At 45.8% G+C, this 23,295-nt stretch overlaps 2 protein-coding genes across 2 annotated transcripts; one reads left to right on the top strand and one right to left on the bottom strand.

Moving 5' to 3' along the window:
• The first annotated feature begins 7,913 nt into the window (after positions 1-7,913).
• On the top strand, positions 7,914-11,605 carry Or5bs1 (olfactory receptor family 5 subfamily BS member 1). The gene is made up of 2 exons (XM_021182792.1): positions 7,914-8,677; positions 11,443-11,605. Exons 1-2 carry the CDS (start codon positions 7,914-7,916, stop codon positions 11,603-11,605), a joined length of 927 nt encoding a protein of 308 aa, XP_021038451.1.
• Positions 11,606-17,879: 6,274 nt separating this feature from the next.
• On the bottom strand, positions 17,880-20,466 carry Lalba (lactalbumin alpha). The gene is made up of 4 exons (XM_021184317.2): positions 20,331-20,466; positions 19,860-20,018; positions 19,316-19,391; positions 17,880-17,940 (listed from the first exon to the last, which is right to left on the bottom strand). The coding sequence occupies exons 1-4, from the start codon at positions 20,464-20,466 to the stop codon at positions 17,880-17,882; spliced, it is 432 nt and encodes a 143-aa protein (XP_021039976.1).
• Between the last annotated feature and the right edge of the window lie 2,829 nt (positions 20,467-23,295).

Below are 23,295 nucleotides of genomic sequence, written 5' to 3'. Positions count from 1 at the left end.
AACTGCTACACACACACACACACACACACACACACACTTATTAGTGAGTCCATCCCATGCATGTCCTTTTGGGTCTGAGTTACCTCACTCAGGATGATATTTTCTAGTTCCATCCATTTACCTGCAAAACTCAGGATGTCCTCATTCTTAATAGCTGAGTAGTATTCCACTGTGTAAATGAACCACATTTTCGGTATCCATTCTTTTGTTGTGAGACATCTGGGTTGTCTCCAGCTTCTGGCTATCACAAATAAGAACGCTATGAACATAGTGGATGGAACACATGCCCCTGTGACATGGTGGGGCATCTTTTGGGTTTATTCCCAAGAGTGACATAGCTGGGTCTTCCGGTAGATATATTTCCAATTTTCTGAAGAACCTCCAGATTGATTTCCAGAGGTTGTACCAGTTTGCAATCCCACCAGCAATAGAGGAGTGTTCCTCTTTCTCCACATCCTCTCCAACATGTGTTGTCACCTGAGGTTTTGATCTTAGCCATTCTGAAATTCAAAGTCTTTTAAAAATTCTAAGTCTCTTAATTGTGGGTTCCAATAAAAATACCTTCTTACTTTAAGAGGGAAAAATATCAGGTCACAGTCACAATCAAAAGCAAAATCAAACTCCAACTTTCCATTGTCTGGGATCCACTCACGATCTTCTGAATTCCTCCAAGGGCTTGGGTCACTTCTCCAGCCCTGCCCTTTGTAGCACACACCTTGTCTTCTAGGCTCCAGCTGCCTGCACTCCACTGCTGCTGCTGCTCTTGGTGGTCATCTCATGGTACTGGCATCTCCAAAACACTGCTGTCTTCTGCTGCAACTAGGCTTCACCAAAGCTCTCTTTATGGTGCCAAGCATCAACTCCCTTGTGTGACCCCTTCAAGTCCTGGACCATCAATTGCAACTGAGGCTGCCCCTTCACCAATGGCCTTCCATGGCCTCCAACAGTGCCAAGCCTCATCTGCTCTTCATGACCCCTTCATGCCTTCAAAACCAGTACCACTGGGTGACTCTTACACATTATCACATCCAGCTGCAGCATGAGGTACAACCTTGGCTATCTCTGGAACACAGTCTCTATGCTCTAAGAAAACACTTCCCAGAAGATTTCACCTCAATGATGCTGGTCTCTTCTTAATCACCGCTAATTTCTTAGCTCCAGCTAACCAGCATCAATAGTCCCAGTAATGCAAAGGTTTTGCTTTAGTAGTTCTGATATCTTGTAAATCACAGCTGATTCCTCAGCCCCAGCCAACCAAAACCACAGAATCTTCACAATCAAAACAGCAACGACCCTGATAAGAGTCTTTATTTAATCTTCCCTCTGAAATTTCATAAGCCAGGCCTCCATTGTTTGCACTGTTCTCAACATTATCTTCCAAGCTCCTACACAACATCCCACAGAGCTGCTGGAATTGATCTTTGGAAGAGCAGTCGGTGCTCTTAACCACTGAGCCATCTCTCCAGCCGCCAATAAACTTTTTTCTTAAGGTAGGTGAACATTAGAAAGGAGGCATTTGCCCCCCTACACACTGTGGCTCTTGCCGTAGGCATCGTTGCAGTTGAATATGGCTCTGACCTGTGTATGCGTTATGAAGAGCTCAGACAGACACTCTGCATCCTAAGTCACACCAAAAGCCCCATGATCTGGCTGAACAGCTTTCCCCATGTCTCTTGCACTTTGAATCACCTCATTTCTTCCCACTGATGCAAATTAGCATTCCAGGGACCCCATTCCAGACAGCTCAGTTGCACCTAAGAATTACAAGTTACAAATCAGAGTTAGGGTTAATGCGGTTACTGGCGGCTTTTAGTTTTGCTTTGGAGATTTCTTTCCAGAAGAGCCAATGCTTAATAAGCTGGAAGCTGCAAAGTGCCCTGAAGTTTCTCTCACTGGCCTCTCCAGCCAAGGTACAGAGAAAACCATGGGAAAGAGTTTGGGTTGTTGGGGGTGGGGGAGGCTCCTCCACTTTCAGAATTTATTTTTATACCACACTTAGACGAAAATTCAAACTAAGTGAAACAGAAAATCATATCCTTTTAGAAGGCAATTTGGTGAGCTTTGTCCGTTTTTTATTTGCTTGTCTTTAGAGCCACAAATTCAGAGTTAATTCTGCACAAATGCTGAAACAAGAAAAGGCATTTATGGGCTGGAGAGATAGCTCGGTGGTTAAGAGCACTGACTGCTCTTCCAGAGGTCCTGAGTTCAAATCCTAGCAACCACATGGTGGCTCACAACCATCTGTAATGGGATCTGATGCCCTCCTTTGGTGTATCTAAAGACAGCTACAGTGCATATGTACATGAAAGGAAGAAAGAAAGAAAGAAAGAAAGAAAGAAAGAAAGAAAGAAAGAAAGAAAGAAAGAAAGAAGGAAAGGGAAAAGACATTTGCACAACTATTTAACTGCAGCATTGTTTGTTATTAGAAGGAAAGGCATTTATTTCTAATGAACGCATTAACTCTGCACTATTCTATACCACCTGCAGCTGTAAGAAGAGTAAGACAAACGGACGAGACCCACTTCAAGGATGTCCGTGCACTGAGAAGGGACTGATGGACGAGTGGCATGTGCCTCAAGGTTTCTGAAGGTCGATCGTTTTTATTTCATGTGCATAGATGCTTTGCCTGTGTGTGCATATGTGCATCACCTTCCTGAAGGCCAGTGGAGGCTGGAAGAGATCATCGGATCCCCCGACACTGAACTCACAGGCAATTATAAGCTGTCACATGGGTGCTGGGAACTGAACCAGCATCCTCTGCAAGAGCAACAAGTGCTCTTAACCACTGTGCCATCTCTCCAGCCTCCAATTTACTTGTAAGGATCTATCCATGTGTCTTAGCTAGGGTTTACTGCTGTGAACAGATACCAGGACCGAGACAACTCTTTTTTTTTTTTTTTTTTTTTTTGAAACAGAGTTTCTCTGTGTGGTCCTGACTCTCATTCAAAAGATGATTTTTTTAAAAAATGATTATTTTTCTCAAACAAATGCAAAAGCTTTACAAATAAATGCAACCAAACTTACAGAAAAATGATCGTTCCTCTATTACCCAAGATTACTACAACAACAACAACAAAAAGAAGAAAGAAAGAAAGAAAGAAAGAAAGAAAGAAAGAAAGAAAGAAAGAGAGGGAGAGGGAGAGGGAGAGGGAGAGGGAGAGGGAGAGGGAGAGGGAGAGGGAGAGGGAGAGGGAGAGGGAGAGGGAGAGGGAGAGGGAGAGGGAGAGGGAGAGGGAGAGGGAGAGGGAGAGGGAGAGGGAGAGGGAGAGGGAGGAGAAGGAGAAGGAGAAGATGAAGAAGAAGAAGAAGAAGAAGAAGAAGAAGAAGAAGAAGAAGAAGAAGAAGAAGAAGAAGAAAGAAGAAAGAAGAAAGAAGAAGGAGGAGGAGGAAGAAGAAGAAGGAGAAGGAAGAAGGAAGAAGAAGAAGCCGGGCATGGTGGCACACGCCTTTAATCCCAGCACTTGGGAGGCAGAGGCAGGCGAATTTCTGAGTTCGAGACCAGCCTGGTCTACAGAGTGAGTTCCAGGATAGCCAGGGCTACACAGAGAAACCCTGTCTCGAAAAACAAACAAACAAACAAACAAACAAAATAGGGGTGGGGGAGAAAAAAATCAACCAGACTCATTTTATGAAGCTACGGTTGCCCCAAGGGTCCCATCTTCTGCTCTGAGTGCCAGGGTTGCAGGGGCTGCTGTGCACACCCAGTGCCACGCCCACCCAAAGCGACGCCAGCGATTTGCCGGCCACTGTCACACCCACCTGGTGCCATGCCTGACCAGCGCCATGCCCACCCGGTGCCACGCCAGCGATTTGCCGGCCACTGTCACACCCACCTGGTGCCATGCCTGACCAGCGCCATGCCCACCCGGTGCCACGCCCACCTGGGCTTTACTTGGGGTTTGGGGATCCAAAGCCCTATGCCCACGCTTCTGAGCCATGTCTTCAGCTAAGTGCTGCTTTCCATTTGCTTTGTCAACCACTGTGACAGTAGTTTGCAACATAGCTTCCCTTTTAACAACACCAGAATGGTTTGGGCTTTGTTTTTAAAGAAAACAATTTGTTTTTAAAGAAAACAATTTTTATTTGAGAATTTCATACATGGATACAATGTGTCTTGATCAAGTCTATCCTCCATCCCCTTCCCTCCAGTTCCTTTTTCAATTCCCCCACACCCCTACTCCCTTCCAAGTTCATATGATATGTGTGTGTGTGTGTGTGTGTGTGTGTGTGTGTGTGTGTACGTACTCGAGTGTGCATACATACATTTAGGCTTAGATTTTTCTAAACTTATTCAATTAGGATTCTTAAATGCTTTAACCTTCCTCTAGCCCACAAATCAGAGGTAGCAGAAGGAGATTAATAGGGGAAAGGGGTTTGTGGATCTGTTTAGAAGCAGTTCTTTGGGGTGATTTCTTCGTAGTCAGGACCCCAGCAGTCCAAGCCAACAGCAAACACCAAGCATGAATCAGTAGCAGCTGCTCAATCCAGCAGAAACTGCAAAGCCCCACCGATCAATGCAAGTCAGCCAAAGCAGCAGGACTCGATTGCAATACCACAAGACGCTCTTTGGTGCGTTTCTCTCTACGAAGGAAGATCAGCGAAATGTTGCAAGGCATAGCAGTGCAAGAGAGCCTTCTCACTGTCTGTGGGGTTATATTTATATTTTTTCTAAACATGGAGTGCCCTCTCAAGTACCTGCTTCAGCAAACCAACACATGCCCTCTCGTGTATCTGCTTCAGCAAACCATCCTCTCACAAGACGGCTTCCAGAAAAACATCACATGACACAACTGAGTTTCCAAAGAAACCAGAAATTTCCACTTCATACATATACATACACACACACATACACACAAGCACACACACACATGTGATTTTCTAAAACAGTCTCTCTATGTAGTCCTGACTGTCCTGGAACTTGCTATGTAGACTAGACTAGCCTCAAATTCACAGAGATCTGCCTGTCTCTGTCTCCCAAGTATTGGGACTAAAGGAGCGTACACACAAAGCCCAGTTTATTTTTGAGAATTTAGTTTGAGTACTGTATTTACATCATTTCCCCCTCCCTCTTCAGCTCTTCTAGCCCCTCCCATGCCCCCACTCCCCAAATTCATGAAGTTTCTTTCGGAAGCACAGACCACTACAGAAACATACAAATGGTCAAAACCCACAGAACCCTGGACATAGGGTGCCCAACACCAACGGACACTTCTACAACATACTCTACACTCGAGGCTCAGGGGACACCATGGAACAAGGGGTGGAGAGGTCACAGAAGCCAGAGGACCAGGGCATCTGCTTTGAGACAGTGATTATACATGACAGGGAAGCTGTACCCACAAAATCTCAGCAATGTGGCCACCTAAACAAAACCTGAAAAGTGACAACGGTTGGCATGCCATTGAGGATGGGGAATCAAGGCCCCGCTCCTAGATGAAGAACCACAAGGAAGAAATGACCACCGAGAGAGGGACTAACCAGTCTACTCCAGGGACGCGCCCCCGATAGGAGTGCCAACCCCAAGCAACCAGCCTTAAATACATGGACACATGAGCGACACTAAAACTCCACAGGTCATATTTATAAGTGTGAAAGCAAGTATGTGCGCTACAATAATAATTCAAGAACAAGAGGCCATGCTTTAAACTCTTTAAAGTTCATATCTGAGTAAGAAAAGTCGCAAATGTGTTCCGTGTAAAGAATGTTTAAGTTGAAAATACTATAACAACTTTTTCAGAGGTTTTTTTTTTTTTTTTTTTTTTTGGTCAGCTAAACATTTTATTAGATTTGTGGAGATATCTGAACAACACGGTAACATGATACTTAATAAAAATGCCCTTCCTCTAGGGAAGGAATCTAAGGCAGGAGGCACAGTAGATATGTAAGCAGAGCTGGGTGATACTGGAAGGTAAAACGGGGTGTGCGTGTGTGTGTGTGTGTGTGTGTGTGTGTGTGTGTGTGTGTGTGTGTGTGTCTGTGTGTGCTCAAGTGCATTTGTGTGTGTGCATGCTCGTGTGTCTGTGTGTCTATGCATGTGCATGTGTGTGTTTTCAGAATTTTGTGCCTATATGCAATGCATATACCTATAACCTACTCATATATCCATGATATTTTTATATAATAATAGAACTAAAACCAGAATACTGGCTGCCTCAGGGCCCTCTTGTGTGATGTAACCCACTACAAGGGCAACACAGAGAAAGAGTCAGCCACGAGGACCCACTCAGATTCAGAGCGGACCTGCTTAAGGGTCTCTCTAGGGACTTCCTTCATCCTCTCAGGTCTGAGGATGACTCCAAGTCCCTCTGGCCATTGTTATTTGTAAGTGGAATTTTGGAAAACTACCCTTCCCCTTGGACATAAAGACTATGGGGATGAAGCCTTATTCAGAAGTCTCCTGTGAGCTAGAGAGACAGTTCAGCCATTAAAGGCTAAGGCTCATCACCAAAACTTAAAGAGCTCAGTTCCCAGAAGTCCCTTGCCTGCATCCCCTAGGACTGAGCCGAGGGGAGCCCACAGAAACCAAGTCATACCTGTGCCTTTGTGCAGCACTGGAAAGGATGTGTTCCATGCATCTTCCTCCGAACACAGCAGGTTTGGGCCTTGGGATCCGGGTAAGGATAAGCCTTATTCACATCCATCTTTCCCTACAGCTGCCCAGTCGGGGACCCCAGAAGGGGAGGAGTCATAAGGAGAGAGAGATCAGATCCCCACTTATGAACCTGAGTTATCTTTTGAGAAGAAGAGAGGCACCTTCTTTTCCTTCCTCCGGTCTCAACTGAACCTTGTCCATTCTACCAAGTACCGTTTACCCCTCCTCCCTTGGGGGAGATGATAGCTGTAATGTGCAGAAGCTGAGTGGTCTAAATTTGGTAGGGCTTCATCCATATCTAATTCAGAGAATCTCAGGTCTTGGGCTAAACCCTGAGAGTGCAGTGAAAACCGAGCACATTGTAGATTTGCTGAAACTAGAATTCTTTGGAAGGGCTGATGCACACACACATCCTGAGCCTCTGTTTTGAGGGCTTCCCCCATCTAGCTTCCATTAGACTGTGTGCCACTTCTGCTTGGAGTAGCATACAGGGGGACAGGGATTTCTATTCAGTAGTAAACGCACCCAAAAAAGACAATGTCTTTCTTAGGGTGTCTAAACTGGAACGGACCTTGGAAAACATCTATGTTTCCAAATGTTTCCCTTACATTTATTGGAGGTGGTGCGTGAATCCACTGCACGTATGTGAAGCTCGGAGGATAACATGTAAGGGTCGGCACTCTCCTCCCACCCCATGGGTCCCAGGGACGGAACTCAGATCATCAGCCTTGGTGATCAAGCATCTTTACTGGCTAAGACATCTGACCTACTCTACTAAATCGTTTTTATGAAAAATTCAAGTGATTTACAAACCCATGAAGACAGAGAGAGGGCGTGTACCTCATGCTGTATCAACAGCGCTTCCAGCAGTTATTCAGACATCATTATGGTCTGTCATCCAGACAGCCAGAACGTTTGCTGCTGATTTGCTGTGCTGGTCAATCCTCCTGCGACTGCAGCTTGACTCCCTTTGGAAGCAGAGCAGAACACCTCTCAGTGTCCTGGGGTCTGTCCTCAACTTCTTCCCGTTCTTTCTCCTAATTTCTAACCCTCCTTCTCCTTCCCTGCCTTCCCAGGTCTCCTCTACACGCTTTCCACACACCTTCTCCCCTTTGGCCAGGATCTCACTGCTCTGAGCAAGAAAGAGCTGAGGATCCCACACAGAAGGAAAGCCACATCCGGGCAATCCCCTCGCCCCGCCTGGCCCACCCTCGAGTCTGCGCAATTCACCATCCAGAAGCTCCGTTTACCATCCTGGGCACACAGGGCACAACACAGCTGAGCAATCTTCTCAGTACTTGTCCCTCAGCTTGCATGCTTCATGGAAGTTAGAAATGTCACTGAGTTCGTGCTCCTGGGTCTAACCAGCAACCCTCGGATCCAGGTGCTGCTCTTCATACTGTTCTTGGTGATTTACCTCCTGACCCTCTCAGGGAACCTGCTGATGCTGCTGCTAATCAGCTCTGACGCCCACCTTCGCACCCCCATGTACTTCTTTCTGAGGTACCTCTCCTTCATGGACGCTTTCTACTCTTCCGTCATTGTGCCTAAGTTGCTAAGTAACCTTACCTCTGAGCGGAAGACCATATCCTTCCTTGGGTGTTTCATTCAGATCGCTCTGGTCATATTTTCTGGGGCCACCGAAGCCTGCCTCCTTTCCGCCATGGCCTATGACCGGTTCCAGGCTGTGTGCCACCCGCTGTTGTATGTGGTCACTATGAATGGAAAGGTATGTTCTGGGATGGTGGCTGTATCTGGGGCCATAGGAATGTGTGTCGGCCTGGTTAACACCCTGCTGCTAGCTCAGGAGAACTTCTGTGGCCCGAACGTCATCCACAATTTTGCCTGTGAGCTTCCTCCAGTGCTCTTGTTGGTCTGCTCTGACCCCCACACTACTATTGCTGCGATCCTGACCACCTTGGCGACCTTAGGTTTTGGTTCACTCGCCCTCCTGCTGGGATCCTACAGCCGTATCATCAAGACAGCCCTGGGCATCAACTCGGCCACAGGTCGGAGCAAGATCTTCTCCACGTGTTCTTCCCATTTCCTTGTGGTTACCATCTTTTATGGTTCAGGAGTGTTCAGGTGTGTCATGCGGTAGTTCTTACTCATAGTGCTGCGTGTCCCTCTCCTAAACTGCCCTTGACCTACCGAACAGCATTGCCATGCAGCAGGAAAACACCATCCTGAAGGAATTCCAAAGGCTTGAGCTCCTATACAGCTCTGCAGGTTTTCGAAAGGGGAAGGAGGAAGGGAGAGAAAGGAAAGAGACAAGGAGGGAGGGAAGGATGGAGGGAGGGGCAAGGAGAGAGAGAGAGAGAGAGAGAGAGAGAGAGAGAGAGAGAGAGAGAGAGAATGAGAATGAGATCCTGTAAGCCAGGCATAGGAGTACATACATGCCTATAATCCCCAGCACTAAGAGGGTCACAAGTTCAAAGCCTGGGTGGCCCAGTGAGGCCCTTTCTCCAAAAGAAAAAGAAAAGAATCCATTTTTTCCAAAGGCTGAATTGTCTGTTCTAGAAAGGAGCTTAGACAAAGACTAAACATTTTTATACTTTATTAATCTATGATTTGAGAGCTCTCAAAGGGAAATGCAGAATCTTTGGTAGACTTTGATGTAGTGCTAGACAAAGAAGAGAAGCACAGCATCTTTGAGGGAGACACCAGCTCTCTTTCCTGCAAGGGAAAGTTTGCCCACACTGTGATTATTTGACACTAACTGTTCACTAACTTCCAGATGTGGCCGGGCTCCGTGTTGGCGTGTAATCTCGCTGCCACAGTTATTATTAACCTCCATGTCAGGCAGACAGCTTGAGTTTGCAGAGTGAACAGAGTATTCGTCAGAAAGCCCCAAACAAGATGGCTGTGACCCCAACTAAGGATATTTCACGGTCTCCCCCTTTCTCAAGTATAAGCATCTCTAACCATCGAGCTTTTCCCTACCAAGAGACAGATAAATAACGCCTGTGCTTCTGCTCCTGAGCTGGACATGAATCCACTGTCCAGTGTTTGTCTCCTTTGCTGTGTCTGGGAGAGAAATGATAAGATAAAGCTGGATGTGTGGGAGCGCTCACCCAAGCCTGGGGATAAATGTCACAGATACCGTAAAGCAGCAATAAGGTTCCTCCTACTTATTTCACAGAAATATTAGAAAGATAGATGACTAAAAATTATAGCTAGATGAATACCTTCCCCTTTAAGACTACTTGTGTCTGTGTGTGTATAATGTATGTATGTGTGTATATATATGTATGTATGTGTATGTATATGAGTGTTCATGTGTGTATGTCTGTGTTTGTGTATATATGTGTGTATGTTCATGTGTATGTATGGGTATGTGTGAGTGTGCATGTATGTGTGCCTGTGTGTGTATATATGGGTCTATGTGTATGTATGTGTGTATGTGTATGTATATGTGCACATGAATGTGTGTGTGTATGACTATATGTGAGTGTATATCTGTGTATGCCTGTATGTACGTGTTTGTATGGGTATATGTGTGTGTATGGGTGTATGTATCTGTGAGTGTGCATGCATGCATGTGTGTCTGTGTGCATGTGGGTGTGTGTATCTGTGCATGTGCATGCACATATCACATGTGTGCAGAGGCCTAATGAGGGCACTAGATCCTCTGAAGCTAGAGGTACATGTGGTCCTGAGGTCTCTGACATGTGTGCTCCAAACTGAACTACAGTCCTTCATTAATGCAGCCGTATTCTCAACCACTGAGCTATCCCCAGTCCCTGGATATCTTTAAAATTAAGTCCACAGAGTCCATAAGGAGCAAGCACTCTTGATAAGTCACATTTGTCCCGATGAAGATAATGCCGTTGAAAAAGTAATAATGTTTCTTGGGGAAATAACCCAAGGGATACTTAGATATGCCCAATGATTTAATCTCAGGATGTTAAAGTCATATGTTCTGCTTAATCCACTTTCATCTCTCACTTTATTCACCGATTTGGGCTCCTTCTCAAGCCAAAGAAAAATAAAACTAAAAAAAAAAAAATGTATTCCACCAGGCATTATAAAAATAATGTGCTGGGACTGAAGAGATGGCTCAGTGGTCAGATGCACATGCTGCTCTTGCAGAGAACCCAGGTTCAGGTCCCAGAACCTACATGGTGGCTCACAACCATCCTTACTTCCAGTTCCAAGGGACCAGGAACCCTCTTCTGGCCTCTGTAGCTACCAGTCATTCACACGGTGCACATACACATATGCACACAAACACTAATACACAGATGATGGTGATGATGATGACGACAATGGCAACGACAATAGGCTATGATTGTGAGAGTAATCCTCAGAGCCATGCATGTGGGAAACAATGGCAGTATTGTGAACTAGACACATAACTGAAGTTACGAGAAACTGAAGTTGCAAGAAACTGAGTGAGAAACTGAGTGAGAACCTAGTGTGTCCGAATTCTTGTGAATATAGAGAAAAGGTAGTATTGTTGTCATGGCTACAAGCCAAGATGCTTGGAAGAGTTGGAAGTGCGGTAGAAACACTTTAGTACGATCCTAACCTGAGCCCCTTAGTACACAGAACTTGTTCTCGGCTGACTCCTCTCTGTGATCTCACCCGTGCTTGGAGGCAAGTGAAGGCAGAAATGACTGACTTCCCAGTGTGGGAGTGAGGTTCCACACTAACACCCAGCCTGACCACAAAGAGAAGTTAGCAAACAGTTGGCCTTGGGAGAGCTCATCAGTTGCCATGGTGATGGTACCCTGAGGTGCCAGTTGTGCGCTCAGTGAGAGTAGGATGGACCACAGCTCCTAATGGAGTTGTGATCCTCGTCCTGAGTTCCTGAGTTCACGTCGCTCCTTTGTGTAATTCCTCCTAAGGTACATGACTCCAGCATCTGGCTCAGCCTTGGAGCAAGTGTTGTCTTTGCAGTACAGTGTGGTGACCCCACTGCTAAATCCCCTCATCTACAGCCTGAAAAACAAGGACGTCAAGGCGGCTCTGAGGAGGATGCTGAGCCGGAAGTCCAGACTGACCTTGTAGCCAGACTCGCCTTCTCCATCGAGGATAGGAGTTGTAGAGGGGAAAGGTGCTAGAAGAGGTCTTGCCCACTGGGCCACCTCCATGTCACCTCAAGAATAATTTCTCTCCCTCCACTGCCCTGCCCCCTAGTGGCAGGATATTAGGAAACATCCAGAATAGAGCGGGTGATGCCTGAGATATCCGAAAGACCCACTTAGTACATTAGGAAATCCTCGGAGCTAGACTCTTCTACAGCTTTTTTTTTTTTTTAATGAAACAACCTGTCAGACCACCAGTGAGGATAGTGCCACGTTCTGGGTAAGTAGCACCTTGTCTGAATAAGACTCAACTCCAATTTGTTTCCATCTCCCCTACCACCACCACCACCACCACCACCCCAAACAAAAAAATCCATTGCAAGATCTAAACCTGCAAGTAAGTGAAAAAGAAACAAATTAACTGTGTCTCTAGAGCCCTGTCTTCATTCATAAAAGCAGTACCGGGAGCAGGGCTCACCAAATCCACAGTCGGTACTTGTGAACCGCCTAAGGGATGAATGAAGAAGTAGTGAATCCACCTGAAGATGCCTTGTCCTGCGTGGGCCTAGGAGACCCGGAAGGTGAGGACCACCAACTAATGTTAAGTTTCCTGAGGACAGAACTTCTAATAACTTCTGGGCCCCTGTGGTCTAGTACATCGTTACTTAATAGTTACATTAGATAGGTGACAGAGATTAATTAGTAAGTGGTGGAGGAAGGGAAGGGAGAGAACATCTGAAAAGGAACACTGCCTTTGCAAGTGATGTGTCAGAGGAAATATCCCAGAGGAGAAATCGTTAGAGGAGAGACTCCATCTTGTGGAGCACTGACCTGAGTCCTCACTGTGAGCTCAGTGGATACTATATGACAGATCTTCCTCAAGCCTTCCCACCTCCCACCTGAACCTCCTGCCTGGGGTTTGGAACTGTTCCAGACCTAGAGGAAAGAGAAGTTGGAGAAGCAGAACAAATGCCCAGCTGCCAGCCTCCAGGACACTCTGCTCACAAGAAGTCATCCCAGACAGAGTGGCAGTTTCCCATCCGGCTTCTTCCCAGATACCAAGAGGACTGCCCATGTCAAGTCTGCTGCTGTAAGCACGGAGAGTGTGGCTTGGTGGTAGGACATGTGTATAGGAAAGGAAGAAAACAGCTCCCTCATCATCCCATGTGAGGTGACAGCAGGTGACAGCATTTCACTTGGAAGAAGGAAGGGGGGAGGAGCTAGCTAGTGCTAGCTGTCTGTCAGACGGGATAATCACGCTCGACTGAGTCACAAAGGTAACATTTGTTCCCACAAGACAACTTATAATTCTGCGAATGCCATGTTAATTATTGAGTAAATAAAATACACAAGCTAGTGGGGGAAAGAAGAACAGACTAGGCACAAGTGTGTGCCTGAGAGTAGCAAATGCCCTCTGCTGTCGCTTGGACAAAAGAACATTATCAGTGTGCCTTACTTAGGAAGTGGTTTCCACTTACACAGAAACTGAACCGAGGGAAAGAGCAGTTGAAAGACTGCCCCACCATCCTGATACATAACAGGGATGGATATACACGCATTTTATTTTTATTTTTATTTTTTTTATTTATTTATTTTGGTTTTTCAAGACAGGGTTTCTCTGTGTAGCCCAGGCTGTCCTGGAACTCACTCTGTAGACCAGGCTGGCCTAGAACTCAGAAATCTGCCTGCCTCTGCCTCCCAGGTGCTGGGATTAAAGGTGTGTGCCACCACGCCCAGCTACACACGCATTTGTTTTGTTTTTTTTTTTAATTACGTATTTTCCTCAATTACATTTCCAATGCTATCCCAAAAGTCCCCCATACCCCCCCCCACTTCCCTACCCACCCATTCCCATTCTTTTGGCCCTGGCATTCCCCTGTATTGGGGCATATAAAGTTTGCAAGTCCAATGGGCCTCTCTTTCCAGTGATGGCCGACTAGGCCATCTTTCGATACATATGCAGCTAGAGACAAGAGCTCCGGGGTACTGGTTAGTTCATCATGTTCCAACTATAGGGTTGCAGATCCCTTTAGCTCCTTGGGTACTTTCTCTAGCTTCTCCATTGGGAGCCCTGTGATCCATCCAATAGCTGACTGTGAGCATCCACTTCTGTGTTTGTTTGGCCCCGGCATAGTTTCACAAGAGAGAGCTATATCTGGGTCCTTTCAGCAAAATCTTGCTAGTGTATGCAATGGTGTCAGCGTTTGGAAGCTGATTATGTGATGGATCCCTGGATATGGCAGTCTCTAGATGGTCCATCCTTTCATCACAGCTCCAAACTTTGTCTCTGTAACTCCTTCCCTGGGTGTTTTGTTCCCACTTGTAAGAAGGGGCAGTGTCCACACTTTGGTCTTCATTCTTCTTGAGTTTCATGCGTCTAGCAAATTGTATCTTATATCTTGGGTATCCTAAGTTTTGGGCTAATATCCACTTATCAGTGAATACATATTGTGTGAGTTCCTTTGTGATTGTGTTACCTCACTCAAGATGATGCCCTCCAGGTCCATCCATTTGGCTAGGAATTTCATAAATTCATTCTTTTTAATAGCTGAGTAGTACTCCATTGTGTAAATGACCATATTTTCTGTATCCATTCCTCTGTTGAGGGTACACACACATTTGTATGACAACCTTCGGTAGCAATAAATGACTGGATTTTTAAAAAACAAAAACTGATTACATGCTAGCTCCCATTCTGGTTCTTGCTCCCCCCAACCTAGAGCAAGGTTGTATGATCCTGTCTCTCCTGTCTTCCTTGTGCAATTCACAGTTGCAGGGCAGAGTCATTTGATCCCAAGTGCAATCGTGCAGTGGTACACCACCATCCACCATCTGTAGCATTAGATCTGATACATCATTTGTAACCATTCGATCTGATACACCGACATCCATCACTTGTAACCATTCTATCTGATGCAATTTGTAACCGTTCCATCTGATGTTCGGCCATCTGCTATCCATAACACTTGATCCCATGGGCAGTCCTACAGCTGTACACTGCTCTTCATCGTCCTCACAGAACCCACACTGTGAGACTCTCAAATCTTGGACCTTGAATCCCCAAGGCAATGGAGCTAATAAACTCATCTCTTTATGGGATAGCTGCCTCAAGTATTCCCCACTGATAATGCAAAGGCAGCCGACATGACCAGAACCAGGACACTCATCAACACAGTCCAGCTTTGCTGTCATTTCTTCTCTAGCCATTTGATGGTGCTGGTTCCTTATATTTTTTCAACCATGAGGCTGTCTGAAGCAGCATCTATGGCAAGTTGATGGCTAAGGGGAAAACATGCAAGTTCAGGGAGCAGAATGAACCTCTGACTCTGCCCTTCCACACGCACCCATGCTCAGGGCGTGGATAAATCCTGGGGACTTGGAGAAGCCTTTGTACCATGACAAGTATGGGAATGATAACATTCAGTGTCACAGGAGAGATGACATGGTGTGTTTAAATTTACACTACAGTGTAACGATGGATGCCAGTTATTTCCTAGGAGTGTTTTCACAGATACAAGGCAGATCTTCACACACACATACACACACACACACACACACCTCATTTGTGCCTATAGATTTGCTAAGCATAGGAGCTTCATTTAGGAGCTGATGATTGCTAAGACAAAAGAAGCCTCAAAGGGTATTGGGTAGTGCAATAGTTTCCATTGTCTCTTGACTGGGTTTAGAATTGCCAGAGAAACCCATATCTCTGGGTGTCTATAAAGGTGTTTCCAAAATGTTTAGGTAAAGAGAAAAGACCATGCCTTAAACCTGAGCAGCAGCATCCCATGAGCTAGAGTTTCCAGACTGTATAAAAAAGAGAAAATAATTCCAGCGTTCATCTCTCCAGACTTCCTAACTGCACACAGTCTCTACAGCCTGCTGCCAAAGGCTTCCCTGCCACAGCAAACTGCATCCTCAAACCAAGAGCCATTTAAACCCATCCTCCCCCTAAGTTTTATCTGGAACGTCCTCACATATATTTTTTAAAAGTAACTAATACGGTGGAGATCTTTGGGAGGTAGAAAGAAGACAGTTTCATTCCAGGCTAGTTTAAAATGTAGCGAATCGAATTACAGTTTTGCAGCTTTGAAGCAGGAAATCTCAGAAAACCACCTAACTCAAAGCTTCTTAAGAGAAATCAGGTCATGGACATGGGACAGAGGTGAGCAGGTCACACTCAGACCAGCAATGAGTAGCAAGAACGAATGGCAAGGCCAGGATCTGACCCCTGCCACACATCCTACAATCAAAATAAGGAAAGTTCTGCAAGCAGTCAGCTTAAAAAACAAACAAGGGGGGGGGCTGGTGAGATGGCTCAGTGGGTAAGAGCACCCGACTGCTCTTCCGAAGGTCCAGAGTTCAAATCCCAGCAATCACATGGTGGCTCACAACCATCCGTAAGCACTCCCTCTTCTGGAGTGTCTGAAGACAGCTACAGTGTACTTACATATAATTAAAAAAAAAAAAGATTAAAAAACAAAACAAAACAAACAAAAAGGGTTCAAGACATGTGGTAGAGAAAGACCAAACCAAAAGGCTCCATGTGAATACATTCTTAAGAAATGGTAACTTTCACCGGGCAGTGGTGGCGCACGCCTTTAATCCCAGCACTTGGGAGGCAGAGGCAGGTGGATTTCTGAGTTCGAGGCCTACAAGAAAGAAAGAAAAGAAAGAAAGAAAGAAAAGAAAGAAAGAAAAGAAAGAAAGAAAAGAAAGAAAGGAAAGAAAGAAAGAAAGAAAGAAAGAAAGAAAGAAAGAAAGAAAGAAAGAAAGAAAGAAAGGAAAGAAAGAAAGTGCTGTATATGCTGTATATGTGTGATTTCCAGAGGTCTTGTCGCAGCTCACCTTGAAAAAATAAATTCCTCAGCTCCCTCAATCATCTGTTGTCTCATAACTATTCTGTTATAACTTCTACCACCCTTGACCCTGTCAAACCCCCACCTATATTTCCAAATCCAGTTAAATTCCACCCCTGAGAGTCTAAGTGTGTGACCTCACACACCTGTAATTCCAGTGTTCTGGAGCCTGTGGCTGGAAGATAATGAGTGGAAATTCAGGCCCAAGCTGTATAGTGAGATGCTAAGAAAAAAAAGATCCACCACTCTCGTCCTCTGTGGGAGCTGAGGTATAGGTACACATGTGTTTATGTCAGGTACACATTTGTGCATGTGAGTGTCGAAGCCAGGATTAGCCTGGGGTTTCCACTTCTCAGGAGCTAACTTCATTGTTTTGGGGGACAGAGTCTCTGAACGATTAGGCTAGACTCACTGGCCATCAACCCCCAGGGATCCTCCTGTGTCCACCTCCACAGAACTGAAACCAAGAGCTCACACCACCATACCCAGCTTTTCATATAAGTGCTAAGGGTCAAACCCAGGTCCTCACACTTGCCCTTTATCCACTGAGCTAATTCCCCTGCCCCTGGATGCTTTCTTGATCTCCATTTTTCCATTTCCCTCAGATGCAAATTATCTTTTCTCTAAGAATAGGCAGGGCTGGGCTGGAGAGCTGGATCAGTGGTTTCGAACACTACAGAGGACCCCGTTCAACAACCACAACCCAGCAACCACATAGCAGATCACACCTGTTTGTAACTCCAGTTCCAGGGAACCTGATGCCTTAACACAGATATACACCCAAGCAAACACCAATGCAGATAACATAAAAATAAATGTGTCATTTAAAAAACTAAGTATATGCAAGACATATTTCTAGCCTCTCCTTAGTCTTGCAACACCGCTCCCTGTATTACAACTATCTGCATTGTCTCCCCTACAAGTCTTCGTAGGGTGAACCCCTTTAACAACTTTGGATCCCCTGTGGTTGCTAGATGGCCAACAAATTAATACAGAAAATGCTGTTCATGTTCCTGTGGTAAGCTCTCCTCCTTCAGCAGCGGGTGGAGTGGCTACGACCTGGAACTTCAGAGCCCTCCCCTATTTCCACCCTTTCCCTGTAGAAAGAAAACACTGACAGACACATCAAGTCTGGCCCTTTATTTGGGACAGGGGAGGGCTCTCTCGCTTTTGTGAAACCCCCATCAAGACCCTCGCCGTTACTAAGCAAGGGTTTGCAGTCCAGTGCGCCAGTCACACTCCCATCGGAAAAAAAAGTCCTCTAGAGTCCGGTGGTGTCACTACAGGGTACAAGGCTCAGAGGCAGATCATCTTCACAGAAATAGCAAGAGCCAAGCTGAGGTAGCCTTAGGGAAGAGGCATTCCTGACCACGGGGCAGGAGCGGCAAGGACGGGGGCTCAGGGCTTCTCACAACGCCACTGTTCAAGCTTGTCAGAGCACATGGGCTTGTAGGCTTTCCTGATCACAAAAGAAATGGACAAAATGAATGGGCTGGCTGGAACTTTCTATTTAACTTAACTATGCCAAGTAACTGTTCCGCTAGGACATTTTCATACATGTATATCATCAGACTTTGCTCAGCTATCTCACATGCGCGTGTGCACACACACACTTTCTCCCCTCTTAATGATGGTTGTCAGTGACTAGCATAAAGCTGCATTTAGGTTCGTCCTCAGGGTGAAGTGAAAGATTGTAGAGAAGAAATACAGACATTCTGAGATAGATGGCATGGGCTTCTAAGTGGAATGAGGCTCACTATAATAACAACAACAACGCTGACACCATTGCATACACTAGTAAGATCTTGCTGAAAGGACCCAAATATAGCTGTCTCTTGTGAGACGATGCCGGGGCCTAGCAAACACAGGAGTGGATGTTCACAGTCAGCTATTGGATGTATCACAGGGCTCCCAATGGAGAAGCTAGAGAAAGTACCCAAGGAGCTAAAGGGATCTGCAACCCTATTGTTGGAACAACATGATGTACTAACCAGAACCCTGGAGCTCTTGTCTCTAGCTGCATATGTATCGAAAGATGGCCTAGTCGGCCATCAATGGAAAGAGAGGCCCATTGGACTTGCAAACTTTATATGCCCCAATATAGGGGAATGCCAGGGCCAAAAGAATGGGAATGGGTGGGTAGGGAAGTGGGGGGCGCTATGGGGGACTTTTGGGATAGTATTGGAAATGTAATTGAGGAAAATATGTAATAAAAATATTAAAAAAAAAAAAAAAGAAATAATTGTTAATAACAGGATACACTTCACTGTATGACTTGAAGTATAGGTGAATATATCTCTGTCATTGTATCTATTTAAAAAAAATAAAATAAAATAACAACAACAACAACAACAATGATAATAATAGGACTAGTGGAGCATGACTTTAATCTGAGCACTCAGAAGGCATAGGTAAGCAAATCTCTGTGAGTTTGAGGCCAGCCTGGTCTACGGAGTGAGTTCGAGGATAGCCAGGGCTACACACACACACCACAGACACACACACATACACACACAAACACTCACTCACAAAAACCTCTCTCAACAAGCCAAAATAATAATAATCAAATCGATAAAAGTTCAGATCTAGGAAAGATGTGGAATAACACCACAAGGGCTTTAAGGATGAGAACTGGCCAGGGGAAGAGAGCCCTGGACATCAGTCTTCCAACAGGGAACTTCATATCGGGGAAGTTGTCACACAAAAATGACACGAAGAAGCATTTTAAATGTAGAGCTTTGGGACTCTAGATGAGTTTTGTTTTGGAGACTCCCTCCAAGATTAAATGGTCTGGAGAGGGAAGTCAGAAGAGAGCAAAGACGACGACGACTTACCAGTAGTCGATTCCTTTGATAGCCAGGATCTTCTTGGCACACGCTATGTCATCAGCCAACTCGTCATCCAATAACTCTGTTATAACAGAGTGCAGGAAGGAACAAGACAAATAAGAAGTACAGCTCAGTGGACTGGTTCCTCTAGCCCCAGGTCAGGGGAACTGGTTCTGAGCTGAAGGTTTGGCCTAGAGACTTTCTATATGAAACGGCCAATCTGATAATGCCTCCCCTCCATGGGAACTCCATTCCCTTCCCTAGGACACCTCACGAGACAGCATCAGATTCATCACACCCTGAAAATACAGCGTATCAGACTTCAAGACTCACAAGTGTCCCAAACTACCCTTCCCTGAACCTTAGGAGACTCTCTGGGCATGTGGAGATCATGACCAGTGACCAGGTTCTTACTAAGCACTGCTATCTCAAGTCATATGGTACCCAGCATGTCTCAGGTACATGCTGGGTACCAACAAGGAGGCTGCCTCGGAGAACTCGGAGGCAGGCTGTAGAGATACAGAAGAGTGTGGTGAAAGAGGATACTCACTGTCACAGGAGATGCCACAGATGTTCTCCGAATCGCGGAACTCACTACTCTTACACCAAAATCTGTCACTGATCTGGAAGAGACCGTACTCTGTGCTGCCGTTGTCATTGACAACAGCTTGTGTGTCGTAGCCACTGGTATGAAATAAAACACAGGCCCCTGAGGGAGACAGAAGAAAGAACTTTTCAGAGATGTCTCAGAGGGCCATAATAGAGACACGGGTTTCTAAGCCGGGGGGGAGGGTGCGGGGGGGGGGGGGGACTTCCCAACCAATCTCCAAAAGTGGTGAAGTCCAGAGTATCTTGGTGAAGTGAGAAAGGCCAGACAATGGGAGACAGGCAGGGCAGGAGAAGTAATTGAATACAAGAGATCAAGACAGAACAAGAAGAGGTACAAGACCACAAGGAGACAGAGAAGGAGGAGAAGGGAGAGGGGGGAATGGGAGGAAGCAGGGAAGTAGTATGAACTCACATTCAAGCAAAGAGATGCCTTGATAGCCATCTATGTCTTTAATGGCATGGGACACCTCGCATTTTGTAAGCTCTGTGGCTTGAAAGGCAGGCAACGACAAAATACACACCAGGAACAAAGGAACGAAACGCATCATTTTGGCTGCTCCTGGACCTTGTAATGCAGACACCGCTCACTTCACCTGCTTTTATGTATGAAGAAGGCCTCTGGCCCCCTGGCACCGGGCCTTCTCTCTAGGAAGACAATGATGAAGAGATGCTTATGCCAAGATAGAAACCCTGAGCCTGCCAGCCTCCCTCCATCCTGACACCCTCCCCCCCCCATCTCCTGCATCCAGTCAATACCAAGTATTGTTTTCTTCCCACATAATTCCACACATGACCCAGCTTCTCACTCGGCTCTGGTAAACCTTCATTTCTTTTAGGGCTGCTTCCAGGAAGCAGGATTTCCCTAACCTACCTTTGGAACAAAGGAGGCTTCAGAGACAATACAAGGGAGGTGACTGGAAAACACAGTTGGCTACAGCCAACTCCATGCTTACCCCTAAACACATACAGAACGTGGAAAGGGGATGTATCACGTCCTAGGATCAAAGGTGATATTTGTCTGTCCAACCTAGCCATAGGACAAAGTCCAGGAAAGCCCCTTGATATGGAGACTCATAGCTGAGAGCCTTGGGCAAAGGGATGGAACATGCTGGCATTTAGCATGAGACTCAACTACTACTTGGATCCCAAGACTTCCTATGGAGGGAGATAGATAATGTGAAAAGTTTTGTGTAAAAATATCTAGCTGTTCTATAAGAAACTGCCAAGTGCCGGGCGGTGGTGGCGCACGCCTTTGATCCCAGCACTTGGGTGGCAGAGGCAGGCAGATTTCTGAGTTCAAGGCCAGCCTGGTCTACAGAGTGAGTTCCAGGACAGCCAGGGCTACACAGAGAAACCATGTCTTGAAAAAACAAAGAGAGAGAGACTGCCAAGCGCCCTGCCCTCAATCACCTCTGCGAAACTAGCTAGATGCTTTTTGGTGTCACTAAGACATTGTGTCAATCCAAGGCTAATTCCATAGCAACATTGTTAATAGCAACATTGTTCATAGCAACATTGTTCTTGGGTAAGTGGTCCTTGATAGCGAAGGTTGGCCACAGACAGGAAAGGGTCCTGGGTAAACTATAATATGTATCTCCCATAAGCAAGTCAGGGCCAGGTACTAGTTTCAAATAATTCGTGTAATTTTCTGTCATGAAGTACTATATTCATGGCATCAATAATCCTTTCCCTCCTTCCTGCCTGTGCTCATTTTATGAACCTGATTTTTTTGACGTCTCCCGAGGTCTCCATCCTAACCAAGCCACCTAAGACTTAAAAACTGGAAGTCTTCCAACTGGTTATTATCTGTAAATCTTCAGAGACAGAGACGCTCTTCTCTGTTTAACCCCATCCCCCTCTACCCAGGGTAACCAGTGTATAACACAGCATGACTGAAACTCGTGTGGAGGATGTGAAACCCAAGATGGATGGACAGAAACCCCTGAATGGAAAGAGACGCATGCTCAGAAACACGGCAAGCATGCTGACTTTGCGGGTCTCCTGTGTTCTACCCGGAAGGACTGGGAGGGTATGGGACAAGAACAGGAATTCTGTCACACTGAGCAAGTCCCATGGGGACTCAGTGGGAATGGAAGGATGACCATGGACCACACAGGAGAGGACTGCATGAGAAGAGTTAGGTCTGATGGAGTCTTCCCAATGGTGCTGTCTGTATAAACTGTCTCTGGCCCTGGGCTGTAGAATGAGTATCTGTGATGGAGGGAAATGGAGGCCCACAGTCTTGGACCACAGGTGCTTCCCGCACTTCCAGGCACACCTGCTTGCCCGTAATATGATCATATCTCTGCCCTTCCCTATAAGCAATAAAAGGCAGTATAAGGTCCAGGAACTACAGCTAAGTCCAGAAAAGGAATCAAATGTGCCCCAGGCGAGAGGAACCGTTTGTTTGTAAGAGTGGGGCCACCTGAGGACAGAGAGCTAACGGGGACAGCTGCAAACATTCAGAGGAAGATGTCAGTTCCTGGAGCTGGAACAACAGACAATAACCATGGCATTGAAAGAGGAAGAAATGGGAAGGCGGAAGTGTGGCGAACGCTGAAGCTTCCTGTCTGATTCCCTTTTCCGGGGATGGGGGAGGTGGGGAGGGTGGTACTGAAGATCCTTCACAGAGAGGCTGAGGTCCACATCAAATGGCCAAAAGGTATTTACCACACACTTTTCTGGATTCCTTCAAAGATATCCCAGTAACATCTGTTCATTCTATCAGGAAAAGTTAGTGTTACTAAAACCAGATGTCACTGTCTGGGGACTTCTAGAAACTGAGTCTGGCTTCTGCTTCAGCAGACTTTACCATCTGACTCCGTAGTTTGAAAGTTGGCAGTAGTGGATGAGAGGCTGGGGTTACCATTTGGAGTGAACTCCTGAAGGCCACAGTAAAATTATCATTGCTGGGGCTGGAGAGATGGCTCAGTGGTTAAGAGCACTGACTGCTCTTCTGGAGGTCCTGAGTTCAAATCCCAGCAACCACATGGTGGCTCACAACCATCAGTAATGAGATCTGACGCCCTCTTCTGGTGTGTCTGAAGACAGCTACAGTGTACTTACATATAATAAATAAATAAACCTTTTTTTTAAATTATCATTTTTCTTACACTAATGTCACCATTCTGTTCCACTTCATTGTATAATTCAAGAAAATTATACCAGGCCGAGGATGAGACACAATCTTGGACTTGACCTTTAAGATTTTGTTAGTTGCTTGCTTTAGTTTTGTTTTGTTTTGAAGATAGGGTCTTATATAGCCCAGGCTACCTTGTAATTCTATGTAACCCAGGCTATCCTTGAACTCATGATCTTCCTACCTCTGCCTTCTGAGTGCTGGGATTACAGGTGTATGCTACCAGGCCAGCATAAAA

This window comes from Mus caroli, unplaced genomic scaffold, assembly GCF_978045245.1.
Source record: "Mus caroli unplaced genomic scaffold, Mus_caroli_1 scaffold_16, whole genome shotgun sequence".
Lineage (NCBI taxonomy): Eukaryota > Metazoa > Chordata > Mammalia > Rodentia > Muridae > Mus > Mus caroli.
Note: the sequence above shows the minus strand (reverse complement) of the source record. Positions and strands in the feature narration are given on the sequence as shown.